General features: G+C 52.4%; 1 protein-coding gene across 1 annotated transcript in view; it reads right to left on the reverse strand.

Annotated features, from left to right (window-relative positions):
• The window catches only part of MACF1 (microtubule-actin crosslinking factor 1), a 223459-nt gene that overhangs the window by 80699 nt on the left and 130055 nt on the right, over positions 1-12705 (reverse strand). The window contains exons 37-49 of the mRNA XM_025198710.1: positions 11790-11939; positions 11464-11697; positions 10521-10748; positions 9312-9836; positions 8686-8862; positions 8327-8450; positions 7376-7584; positions 6579-6896; positions 5727-5893; positions 4045-4201; positions 2813-2930; positions 1530-1592; positions 506-749 (exon numbers count right to left, since the gene is read on the reverse strand). Of these exons, the coding sequence (XP_025054495.1) occupies positions 506-749; positions 1530-1592; positions 2813-2930; positions 4045-4201; positions 5727-5893; positions 6579-6896; positions 7376-7584; positions 8327-8450; positions 8686-8862; positions 9312-9836; positions 10521-10748; positions 11464-11697; positions 11790-11939 (2714 nt within the window). The remainder of the gene's footprint in view (positions 1-505; positions 750-1529; positions 1593-2812; positions 2931-4044; positions 4202-5726; positions 5894-6578; positions 6897-7375; positions 7585-8326; positions 8451-8685; positions 8863-9311; positions 9837-10520; positions 10749-11463; positions 11698-11789; positions 11940-12705) is intronic.

A 12705-nucleotide genomic window follows, 5' to 3' on the forward strand; every position in this document is an offset into this window, starting at 1 on the left:
TGAGATATATAGGATGAAGACACAATTATTGCACAGGGGCTATATTGCGCCAAACAACATGAGAAAGGAAAAGCAACCCACAGCGGGATTTACACAAGACACCGTGCCTTTGTGGAGGTACTCTGTCTTGTTACTATGGGCTTAGGGTTAACTTGCTCTGAAGGAAAGAAGAAATGGAAAAGATCATGCTTTTCATTGGGGTGCTAGATGGCACTTTGTTTTCCAGGGGAATGCGGGATGATCCACGAGTTAGGGCTTTGAAGAGAGATTACAACCTTTGTTTAAGTAGAGGCTCGTTCTCTGGGCCCCCCGCATGTAAATTCTCTACAACTCAAGACGGGTTGCACGTGTCCAAGCTACGTTGGACCAACTGCCCTCCCAAAGAAAGAGAAACGCTCTCTTCACAAGCAACCAGTCGTGTGGCACTCTCAACTTCATGCAATAAAGCAAGTCTCCTGGTCAGGGTAGCAAACCTGGACTCTCCCCCAGCCACGAGAGAGCAGTCACCTTGTTGTGCTCAGCCTGTGCCCGCACGGTCTCTGTTTTGGTAGGCGAGGTGGACGCTTCCAGCTCGGACAGGGTCCGTTCCTTTGACTCCAGCCACTTCAGCATGGAGCTTGCTTCCTCTTGGACTTCCCGCATCTTCTCCCGCATGGCTGACAGCTGCTCTTGACGTCCCCGCAACGCCATGCCAAGGCCCTCATACTGCTGGTTCACATCTGACATGTCGCACTGGATCTCAGTTAAATCTGATTAGAAAGAAACAAGCCGGCGACGGAGGGTTACCTTGGACACCACTCTTGGCTAGACTGCTTGTACTCATACAGCTCTGGGCAACCAGTCTACTGAGCACTGGGGGCTGCAAACTATGTTCTCCCCATCTGCCCCGGCTGTCAGGTTCCCACTACCTGTCACGTTGGTGAGCCTCTTTCTGTTGTCTCACTTATGCAGACTGACAGTTTGCAAACAAAATGAATAGGAAGGGATTAATCAGCTTGATCCATCTCCTTGCACCCTCTCCGAGTCCGGAATATCAAGCCGTTTTAATACAGGTGTGACTCCTTGGACCAGTGAACTAACAGCAGGTAACGGGTGATAATTAAAATCACACTTCCTGCCGTTGTATGTGCTGTCACAACCCTCAGAGCCAATCCCTTGAACAGCGGTTCTTATAAACGCCTCCCGTTTATCAGCTCTCCTCACACCCTTGGAAAAGTTGCCACTTCCAGAGGCTGGCTTCTCCTCCTCCCCATTTCTGTCCTGCAGCCTGACCTACATCCCCAAACCCAACCCCTAGTGTGATTCTGGTCACCACCCATCACTCCAGAAAATTAGGCAAGTTATTTGCAGGCTCATTTCACTTGCTACGGTATTGTGGCCATGTCACGCTATGGGCTCTCTCGCTCGTGAACACTACATATACCGCCACTGTCACATACAGATGGACACAGAGACGGACAACACTGATGCTGCCTTGACCACACACATGCACACGCGCACGCTGGCACTGCGGAAGGTGGAGGTCTCACCTTTGCAAGTGTGGTATCCGTTCACACTGCCTACAGACCCTCCTACAGCGGGCAGCCCAGAACCTGAGCAAGGGACGGGGAGACAGACGAGAAAAAGGACAAGACAAACAAGTTAGGGATACGGACACGTTAGCAATGAGCTTGTGCACCTGGCGCCGGCCTGACCCTTTTTCAGGCCGTCTGCTGCCGACACCGGACACCCTGCAAGCAAAATGCGACCCTGGGCATGACCAGGTCAACACAGCACGAGACAACATAGCTCTCCACAAGATGGACCGTGTCAGCCATCAAGCAGAAGCAAGGGGCATATTTCTTTCATACTCCTTCGTTCACGGGTTCTCCCCACAGCCTCTCTTTGAGGACTCTGCCCCGGGAATTCGCCTCTCCTCACATCCCAGTGCCTACATGTCATGTCCAACTTTCCTTGCTCTACGCCTCTTTTGCTTTCCTGAATCCCTTCTGATTTCCAGTGGAGCAGCTGAAAGATTAAGTAGTTGTGACCCCTCGCACTCAAGGCTTCCCCGCTCCTCAATTCCCTCCAGTGCCTCCTACAGAGTTTAGAAGTGGAGCAGCTTTGGCGCGCCACAGAGGAAGGGCTCCTAGGCCTCTTCCAGCAGTTGACTCCTAATGGGGTCAGAGGACGCATCGGCTTGCCTGTAGTCACTGAGCCGGGGACTGCCAGATATTTGCATTCTGTGGAAGCACTTGCAAAAACCCAAGGGAAAGCAATCGTCCGTGGGAATAATATTTAGAATTGGATATTGCAAGAGTCCCAAGACCTTTCTTGGAGATATTACCTACCCTACACTCCTTTCTTGGAGAAGGAGGCTGTTCAAAGAGACCTTAGGAAACCTATACCTCTTTTCTGCGTGACTTTTTCATAGTGTTTAAGCCCAGAAGGGAGCCCTGTGTCGCCGGATCTGACTTCCTATCTAGCAGTGGCCACAAAGTTTCATCCAGGTACCCGTATATAAAGCCCAAGCCTTCAGACAAACTGAACCTCCGTGGCTCCAGGCAGGAGAGAGAGCACTGCCCTGGGACCCAAGTCCTCACCCTCTAAACACCTGGCAGCGAGACTCAGGTATTTGGTATTCACACCCTTGTTGGCTTCTCAACTTTCCCTTTGTGAAGGGCCTTGAAGCTACTTTCTGTCTGATGAAAATGTACGTGAAACATCTAAAGTACGACAAACGCTCGCAGAGCACAGAGAAACAACAGTGCCGCACATTAGTTCCCACCAAAGCCTGCTGCAGGAGCTCCAGGGCAGCAGGGTACACGCTCACCTGTCTTTGCCTGGGCATCGGGGGCTGTAATCTCGACGATCAAGTTCTCCAAGGCCATTCCTTTGCGATTGATTTCCTCCACCTGGGCGCTCTTCCCTGCCCATTCTTCCAGAAGAGCCTAGTTGGGGAACAGAACCAGGTACCCGCACGCTGACCTCGCCATACGTGATCTCAATGCCGGACGGCAGAGAGGCAAACAAAAAAATAAGTCTTGCTGCTGCTTATACTCAAACACTTTCTGGAACAGAGAACTGCAGGCTGGTGACTTGACAACTACCCTGGACACACTCCTGAAGGACATGTGTAGGATTCACTCAGCTATGTAATTCCTAGTGACTCACTAACTCCCAGGGAATAAACCAAATTGTTGTCAATCAGTGAAGCTACATGAATCCACTATATTAGAAGCAGGTTTCTTTACTTGTATCTAGTCAAGAGAAAAAGTGTTATCTTATGGCTTGGCTAATGACTGCTTCCATCACAGGGTACCTCTCTTTTCAAACACCGGTTTGAAAGAGTCCTCCATCCTACCCCGCACACAACCCCAGGCGTCTTGTGGCTGCAGCACATCACAGGGTTCACAGAGAGAGACTTTCATCAATCTGCAGCTCAGAGATCTGCTCCAAAGGCAGATCCAGGTGAGTGAACAGGACACCACACTCTCTCTGAATCACACCTATTGACGCATCTTGATTTAAGGTGTCACTTAGCTGAGAAAAGGATGAGGATGGAAATGCTGGGGTTCCAGCTGTGTCACCTGGCAGACAAACCTTCCCAAGAGAGGATGGATTTGGGGGCATTAGAAACAGAGCAGCACTTGGGGCAGGTTGCACCCCCTTTTCCTCCACCACCTGCTCAAAGCAGGGGGCTTTAGGCTTTCTTAAAGTAATAATATAACATACGATACTATAAATAAAGCCTCTGCATCCATTTCACCACGTGTTTAAGGATAAAAGATGCACGTGTCAGCATAGGCGATGCAATACAGCTGACGGTCCCGTGCAAAGAGGAACCATCAGTGATTCTCTTTTCTCAGCAAGTGAAGGCCCAGTGAGCTGAAACCACTGCAGAAGCTGACACTGCTCCACCTTGAATGTATGGAAGTCATAACTGGATTATAGTTAAAGCATAAAAACCTCCCAGGACACAGCATCCTGCAGGTTATTACACACTTCTTTGGTTTCCTACTTTCACACTAGCTCCGCAGAGCAGGAGAGGTCCCCTCTGCCCACCTGGATCTGCTGCATGCGCTTGTCCAGCTCCTGGGTGCCCAGGGAGGTCTCTGCCGATGGCACATTCCCTTCACGGTCTTTCAGCCACTTCCTCACCACGCCAACCAACTTTCGGAATTCATCCAATTGCTCCTGGCAGGATGACGCATCCTTTTCTCTGAGAGTGAAAAGGTTTCGAGAGTGAGCTGCTCGTGCTTTGCCTTGCAATTACCATCGCTTGAATATAGGACGCTTTTCTCTACTTTTTCCTTTTTTTTGTGTGTTACTGTCACTTAGCAACGGTGCTTACCATACCAACCAGAGCTATGGCCATAGCTGCAACACACCCCTTTTCCTGCTAAACCATGCTCAGCGCTTGACCTTGGGTCCATGTGTTCAGTGTCATCCTGCCCTGGGAGACCCCTGACTCACACCGTGGGTACAGTACAGGTGAGCAGCTGTCAAAGTGATCTGCAGAGAGCTGGCAGGTCACAAGGTGGATGCGTCACATCCTGTCTTCTAGTTACTGCAACAAGGGCTTGGGCTTATCGTTGGAAAGGGAAGTCAGGACGGTTGTGAACAGAGCTGAATAGTAAATACCCAAGGAACAGATACCAACAGAAGAGTCACAAGCACTGAAAGTGCTCCTACTCCTCCACAGCAACTGCCACGTGGCCCCCACCGGGATACCACAGGACCGCGAACAGACGGACCAAATCCATGCAGCAAAAGATGAAGCATGTGATCCGACACCTTGCCCATCCATGACTCCACAAAGGGCAAAGGCTTAAAGGTCTATGAGCAAAGGAGAAGTCAAAATATGGGGAAGGTGTAGTTTATTCCTATGGCCCTGGAGCTTCTGCCTGCCCCTTGGGGGATACCAGGCCTCCCTGCCCCAGCACAGCTTACTCACTGAGCCTACTGAGATCAAGCTCTGCAGACCCAGGCTCTCTCCTTGCCGCCCCACTCCACAGCCACATGGAGGGACTGCTGATGCAGGTGGCTTCATCAGTGGCATTTTGTAGTGGATGCATGGATGCAGCTCAGTAACTTGTGTGTACCATGGGGAGTTTTTTTGTCTCCTCCCCTTCCCACTGCAATCGCTGCAGAGTGCGGAGGCGGTGCATTCACACTTGGGAACACGGCTGAATTCCCTGGGCACTGCTGTCGGGCACCACCAAGATAAAATGGCCCTTGCAAAGGCCTCTCAGATTGCTCAGCAGCTTTTCTTCCCCATCATACTGCATTCAATCCTGAGTCAAGCCCCGCGGGTCTCCCTCCCCAATTTTTAAAGCAGCCTGATGTTTGCTGGCACCCCCTGCCCTTGTTGCAAACCCTCCCATGCCAAACAAAGGCTGGAGGGACCAGCAGATGCTCCTAACGATCCGTTCCCCACGAGGAGCTCGGCAGGGTTGATTTGCTGCAGCCTGTGTTCCCTAGGAAATCACGTGGCTGCTCCTCTTACAGCGCAGGCATGTTCACAACACCCCCAGCCATGCTTATTTTAAATGTCAGCCTGAGGTGACTGTGTGATGCCTGCTGGTGTAGGAGGGAAGCAGAGGCAGAAGTTAACTTATGGCCCTTGCAGGAGGGAAACGTCAGCAAGTTCTTGCAGTCGCTACGTAACTTCCTACCAGCAGCAGAAGGCGCGACCTCCCTAGTCCTGACCCCAACAAGCTGGAACAGGGCATCTCAGGCCTTACCTTTCCTTTGCTACCTTCTGGAGCTGTGTGAAATCCCTCTTTAGGCTCTGCACCGTCTCCTGCATCTGGGAAGAGCCGGCTGGGAAGCCCTGGGAGTTCAGCTCTGCAGCCAGGTGCTCCAAGGTATCCAGGTCCTCTTGGTGCTGCTTCATCTCTACATTCAGCTCCTGTGGAGACAAGCACCAGAAGGAATGAAGCTCCCGCCACTGGGCTCATTCAAACAGGTGGAAAGGACAGGGCCAGACAGCTCTGGATCCTGGCAAGGGCATCGGGTGCCCTCTTCAGGGCAATGGGACGATTACACCAGCGCTGAGTGAATGAGCAAAGCCCCGGGGTAGGTCGACATCTGTCCCTTCCGCACATCAGAGCGATCTATGGGACGGTTACGGGAAGAGGGCAGTGCAGATACTGCCCCCAGCTAATAGGACACATGGGGACTTCAGGGAGCCTTGATGATTCTGTCCTAAAATCAGTGCCCCCAGGGGGCGATTCCCTTTATTGACACTTTAGTGTTTTGGGCTGTACTGATGGATGAGATCTTTAACCAGAGAGATCTCACCCTATGTGGGCTTGGCTTGATCAAGCTAGTCAGAGTCGCTCCATTAGCTCCCCACCCTAACCCACAGCCAGGAGGACTGGACCGAGCTATGCTTCAGACCAAATCAAAGAATCGAAGGCCCCTTTCCCTTCTTCCCATAGCTGGGTAAAAAGCTGTTTTAAACCCCATAGACCTCAGAAGTCAGGGATGAAGGCAGGGGGAGACCCAAAACTCAACACTTTGGAGACCCCCTCCCACCCCGCTCTGTAACAGGAACCTTCCTCCCTGGCTTAGGCAAAGACCTTGCATCTCACCTGGATGTGCTGGGAGAAGTGAGCAATGTCGTGGTCTGGCTGGTTCCCAGAAGCCAGCAGCCGGGCTCTGCTCTCCGTGAACTGCTGCAGCTTCTCAGAGAGCTGCTCGTACTGCTCCACCTTGGGGAGAAGGTCCTTCAGCGCATTCTCCTTCTCCTGCTGCTGCCGGCACAGCCTGTTGAAATGCTCTGTCACCTCTGCCAACTTGCCCTGCAGGGCAGAGGCTGTGGCACTGTCTGCTGTCTCCATGAACCGAGTCACCATTTCTCGAGTGGCTTCAAGGCTGCTCTTCTGCCTAGCAATGTCTTGCTTCAACTTCTGCTTTGAAAGACACACACAGAGAAGACGGCATTTCAGGAGGGCTCTGAGCAAGCCCAGCTGGCATTGATGGGATGGGATGGGATTGCCTCTCAGAGCAAGTCTGAAAACCTCCAGTGACCCTTCCGGCTAGCCAGCCACATTCTCAAGGCTAGTTTTCTTCCCCGGTGCACTCTCCGCATTTCTCTCTCTATCTTACACTACTATAAGCTTATCTTCACCCACTCCCTCTGCACAGCCTCCATTACCTCCCCTTGAGCTTGCTCATGAGTTGAGGAGGTGAGATGTTTCAAGGGATCTGTTTTTCCCTGTTCAATGAAGTCACTGAAGAGGTTTAACATATTTAACGCAACTTCAGCATAATACAGTTAAAGCACAGACCATGACAAGAGGTCTGCGCAATTCAGAGACTGGAGACACAGCCTGGACTTCCTACTAAGCGTAGGGCTGTAGCCAAGGCAGAGAAGCAACCGTCTCACCGCATTCGTGGCAAGTGACTCCTGGATGGAGAGGGATGAGAGAGAAGCTGGCTGCTCCGCTCCCATGTTCCTCTCGATCTCAGCCATGGACTGCAGCATATTGTCCAGCCCCTCCTGGACACTCTGGGACTGGGCGATGGCCTTCTGCAGCAGGTCTGCACGCTCCGCCATCTGCTGGGAAAGGCGCTGGAAGTGGCTCACAATGGACTCTGGAGAATTCAACACGAGAGAAAGTCACTGTCAAGTAGGGATCTAGGACCATCATCAGGGGCACCTGCCAATGCTGGTAACTAGCCACATCCCCCGGAGCGGCTACAGCTATGAAGACTCACTGCCTAACTGGTTAGCAAGGGGACACACACGCCTGGCAAACAAGAGAAATGGGGACCACTGGAAATGGCCACGACTCGAGGGCCAGGAGATCCAGCATCTGCTAGGAGCCAGTATAAGATGCTTCAAGGGAAGATGAAAAACCCAGCAGTGAGCAGGACTGATGACTTCCCCCTCACACACGAGGAGTTAAGATGCTTAGGCAGAAGGTTGCTGGGAACACAGTGGCTCACTAGGGCTACTGTTACACAAGGTCATCGTGTGGGGGTCTGTTAGGTCATTTCCTGGCTGAGAAGACCAGAGTCTCCTCTTTTGTCTTCACCTTTGCACCCCTCCTGCATCGTTCTTCCCCCACACAGAAGTATAAACCCCCTAAAGGAAACAAGCAGTGCTGTGTGGCCAGTTGCTGGCTCAGTGCTGGGAGGTTCTCTCTCCGCCTGGTTAACCACACTAGTGACACACAGGTGTGCGCACACAGGTGCTGAAAATAAGCAGACATCTCTGGAGCCACTCTCCTGTCCTCCGTCCCCCTGTATGTCTGACCTGAAGAAGTTACCCTCTAGTGTGTCCACACCTTCCCCTCATCCCCACGCAGACCGAGATAGCCGCACTGCTTAGTACCTGTGGTTTCCTGAACACGCTTGTGGTCAGGAGCCGGCTCGCCTTTGATTTCCAGCAAGGAACGGGATGCTTTCTGCAGCTTCTCCACTGGCACTTGATGTTCGGCAAGATCTCCCTGAAGGTGCTGCTCCAAAACAAGATGAGACCATTCAGGTCAGCTATAACATCCACCAAGGAGTGACCCCCGGCCAACCCCACGCCCAACTCAACCGCCCCCAAGGGCACCCACATGACTGGAACTCCACGGAGTTTAGAGTTAGATGTCAAGCAAGCAGAGGTTTGCCTCCCCTCCAACCGATAACCCCGAGCAGGGACGTGCCCTGAGAGGGGAGCATTCAGGGTATCTGAGGGTCGCTTACTCTCGCGCTGGCAAGCTGCTTCTGCAGAACCGCTGGGTCTGAGGAGACCGGCTCTGAGAGAAGTTTCGCCACCGCCGCATCGCTGTCCCGCAGCCAGGTCCGGAGAGCCTCTGCCACCTCCTGGAACTGCTGGTAGTGGTCCAGCAAGGTGTTCAGATGCGAGCCGAGCTTGGTGCACTGCCAGGAGAAACACGGGGCAAGGATGTGAAACAGGTGCAAAAGCGCTTTGGAAACCACTGCCCTTTCTCACCCCTTCCCTTGAAGAAAGCAGAGATCTCACTAGGGAAAGCCCCAGCCTCACCCAGTTGAGGGAAGACTCACATGTGGCTACATAGAGACCGTTACTGGCAAGTGTAGTGATTATTATTGCTTCAGCATTGATGCTGGACTTGTGGCCACGTAGGACCTAGAAGACGGCACAGTCCACACTTGTGGAGCTCAGCCCGTCAGGCTGCGTGAATAGGACAGGGATTAGTGCTCTTAAGGTGATCAAGGAACACTTAACAGGGCTGAGCTGACGGGTCTGTTCCCCAGCCCATGCCGAGCCAGAGCCTGCAGCACCACAAGCTGGTGTTGCACAAGGGATTAAGGTGGGTACGTGTTCCCATGAACGAAGCTACCGATACCTTGGTGTGGAGAGTCGTGTATCTCTGCGTGGCATCATCCAGCTTGCTTTTGACCAAGCCCCCCGTTCCTAAGGGCTTGGGCCCTCCCTCGGCAGCAGCTGCCCTCTCAGCATCCAGCACCTTCTGCCCAGACATGGTGACAAACCGCAGATCCCCTTTGTGCGAGATGACGTCCTCCGAGAAGCTCCCCTGCCTGAGCAGCATCGGCCTGAGCGCCTGGGGGTCGCTGTCCCCATGGTGCATCCTCTCCAGCTCCTGCTCAGCCTGCGCCAGCCAGGCCTCGAACTCCCCGTGGTCCCGCAGGAACTTCTGCAGCTCATCCCGCAGCACCTGCACTTGCTTCAGCTGCAGCTCCGACTGCGAGAGGGAAGCAGCGTACTGCTCCTTCAACTCCTCCAGCCTGCCCTGGAGCCGGTCTCTCTCCTCTGGCTTTAAGTTGTGGCCCTGTTTGTCCAGGAAGGCCTGCGCTGACTGGGTTGCTAGGATGACATCCTGCTGCTGAGACAGCAGCTCCTGGTGGCGTGTCTGAAACACACATGTTAACACACACACATTAACACACACACACAATGCCTTGTTACTGATATACTCCCTGCTGGCAAACAGCTAACCATTCCCCTGTACCTTGCCAAAGACATTATCTCATTACACTAAATGCAAAGTACCCCACCTCATTACACCACCGATACCATATTTTATCACATACAACATGCGTCTTTTAAAAAAAAACAACCAAAAAACAGGTGCTGGAAATTGCAGTGTGCATTATATGCAAGGAAATACGGTAAGAGCGGTTTCTGCCGCTCACCAAACAGAAGCCAAGGTAAATTCTGCACACGTTACAGGGAGCAGAAGAAGGACCAGACTCAGCTGCTGCTACTCACTTACTACAAGGAAAGATCTTGCTTTTTCTTCATGGTGCCATTGAAAAACAAAGTGCCTATTTTATTCTGGGGTGCGCTGCACGTGATAAATATGGTTGCATCTTTGTTTCTCTCTGCCTAGCAGACAAGTTGGTTCCCAAGAATGCCAGAGGCTCCTGTTTGAGACGCCAAAGAGTCACCGGCACAAAGCAAATGCATGCAGACGTTCAACACCAACCCCCACCGTTGCCATGGTGTGGTGGTCGGGTCACAGCACTGGGCAGCACTAGCATTATTAATGGCAGGGCAGGTGCTAATCTGGAAGAGGACATGGGGTCACCCTCACCTTCAGCCTGTCGTACTGCTGCTCGAGGGTCTCTGCAGCTCTGTTCACATCCACCAAGTGACCATCGGGAAGATCCCGGGTGCTTTTCCCCACTTGTTTTCCTGGCGTTTGTCCCAGAGAGGGGTGTTTCTGCTCGGAGAGCCCTCCAGCCTGTTCTAGCGATGCTACCCAATTTAGAAGCGACTCAATCTTGCTCCTGCTCTCCTCCAGTTCCTTGGCAGCTTTCACCTGGGAATAGCATAACTCATACGTAAGCTGAGGACAACTCTGACTTTGTATAAGCTGCTGTCTCGGCAAAGGGCAAGAGAATCAGTCCTGTACGGGGGGCGGCGTTCCTCCTCCCCAGTCCACCGCTCTGCCCAAGACTCAAAGAACTTCAAAATGTCCCCAGTGTCCTTTCACCACATAAAAATCCCCACATGCATCTGTAAATAGGCACATCCATGCAACCAAATTCATTCTGCAATTCTCACCCCCATACAAGAGAGTTCATGCTTTTAATTGGCTAAGGCGGCCCCCCTCAAGCCAGATACAGAAAGTGGGTGTGTGGGCGGCTCCAAGCATGTTCTTTTTACTTCTGTCCCATCAAAGTACAGGAGTGTCAGGGCTTATGGGACGGCACCGAGATATCTCTGAGTTATCAGATGCACCAGCTTACTCTGAAGGCTGCACTAGAAGTGCAACCAATTACTCAAATCAGAGCAGAGCTCCTTTCCTTCATCCCAGGCCTTCCTTTCCACCACCAGCACCCAACACTTAGAGAGGTGGGGTGGAGAGATGCTTTATAATATGTGGAGGGAAACTGAGGCACACGGTGGGACGTGACTTGTGCTGCGGAGCAGTAGCAGAGTCAAGACTAGAGCACAGGGCATGCCTGAGTCCCAGGCCAAGTCGCTGTCTTTCTGTAAAAGCGCCTGCCCCACGACAGCCCCAGATGTGTTACCTTCTCGGTCTCCTGCTGCACAGCTGCTGTCACAGCACTCTCCAGCTCCTTCTGGGCCACCTCAGTCCTCTCCTGCAGAGACTGGTATTGCTTCTTTGCGTGATGGAGCCTCTCTTGCAAGGCTGCCAGCTCCTCAGGGTTCATCTTAGTCCTGTTCTCCTCTAAAAATTCTTCTGTTGCTTTCAGGACACTGGCAAAAGAGGCAGCTCGAGTCTGCATGTCCCTCTGCAGGGCCTGGGAACACCACAAAAAGACAGACAAAGCCTTTAGGCGCCCACTGAGCAGCTCCTCGATTCCCTCCCCTGCCTTTGTCTTCCAGCACTGACCTTAATGTCACTTTGTCTCTGCTTCAGTGTGGGCAGGTCCCCTTTGCTGGCTGCTCTCTGCTCATCTGCTAGCGTGGTCTCAGCCTGCCCTAGCCAGGTGCAGACCTCCTCCAGCTTCTGGCTGCGCATGGCTTGCTGCTCTTGGAGCGTCTGGTTTGAAAGGGAAAGGGAAAGGGAAAGGAAGCAGTTCAGACCTGTGGCTTGGCCTGTACTGCCACATTCCTGGAAAGCAAAGCAGTAAGGTTACAGTTTAAGCATCTTCCTGATGGCAAGGATGCAGCACAGAAGATGCCTTTGGACACTCTCTGCCGGCACTCTCCCTCCACCACAGATCTGCAGGCTCCATGACTGGGGATCAGGGTCCAAAGTAGCTGCAGAACTGCAAGTATGTCCAGGAAAGTATCTGCTTAAATTTACATTTCTCATCCTTTGGAGGGTTTTCTCTCCTTTAAACAAGCCTTTACAATCTCATAGGGGCAGCAGGCCAAATTGTACAAAGCACGGTCCAGTTACCCAAAGAGGCTCTCAGTCTCAAGATTAAAATCCATGCAGAACCTGGGCAAGACAAGCCATGTCTAGACAGGCTGACCATGCAGAATGACCTGACGCAGCACTGCAACCAGGGAGCATCAACTGACCTAAAGCCAAGTGACATCAGGGTGGGAGAGAGAGTGCCTAGGAGGGACCAAGTGTTTCTGTAGCCGACCCAGCCCCTAGATTTTTGCCACTGGTGCACAATACAGTAGCGCCTATTTGAGCAATTGAGCATGATGTGTGACCCTGACCGTCCTTATAACGCTTCTTCTCTTCACCAGCAAAAGCTTCTTCTGGTGCACTAACAGCTAAACATACACACGTGTGCAAACCGACGCGCTCGGGTCTCTCAGTCTTTAAGACAAACAACAGAAGCAATTGG

Source organism: Alligator sinensis, unplaced genomic scaffold, assembly GCF_000455745.1.
Source record: "Alligator sinensis unplaced genomic scaffold, ASM45574v1 scaffold337_1, whole genome shotgun sequence".
In the NCBI taxonomy this organism is placed as follows: domain Eukaryota; kingdom Metazoa; phylum Chordata; order Crocodylia; family Alligatoridae; genus Alligator; species Alligator sinensis.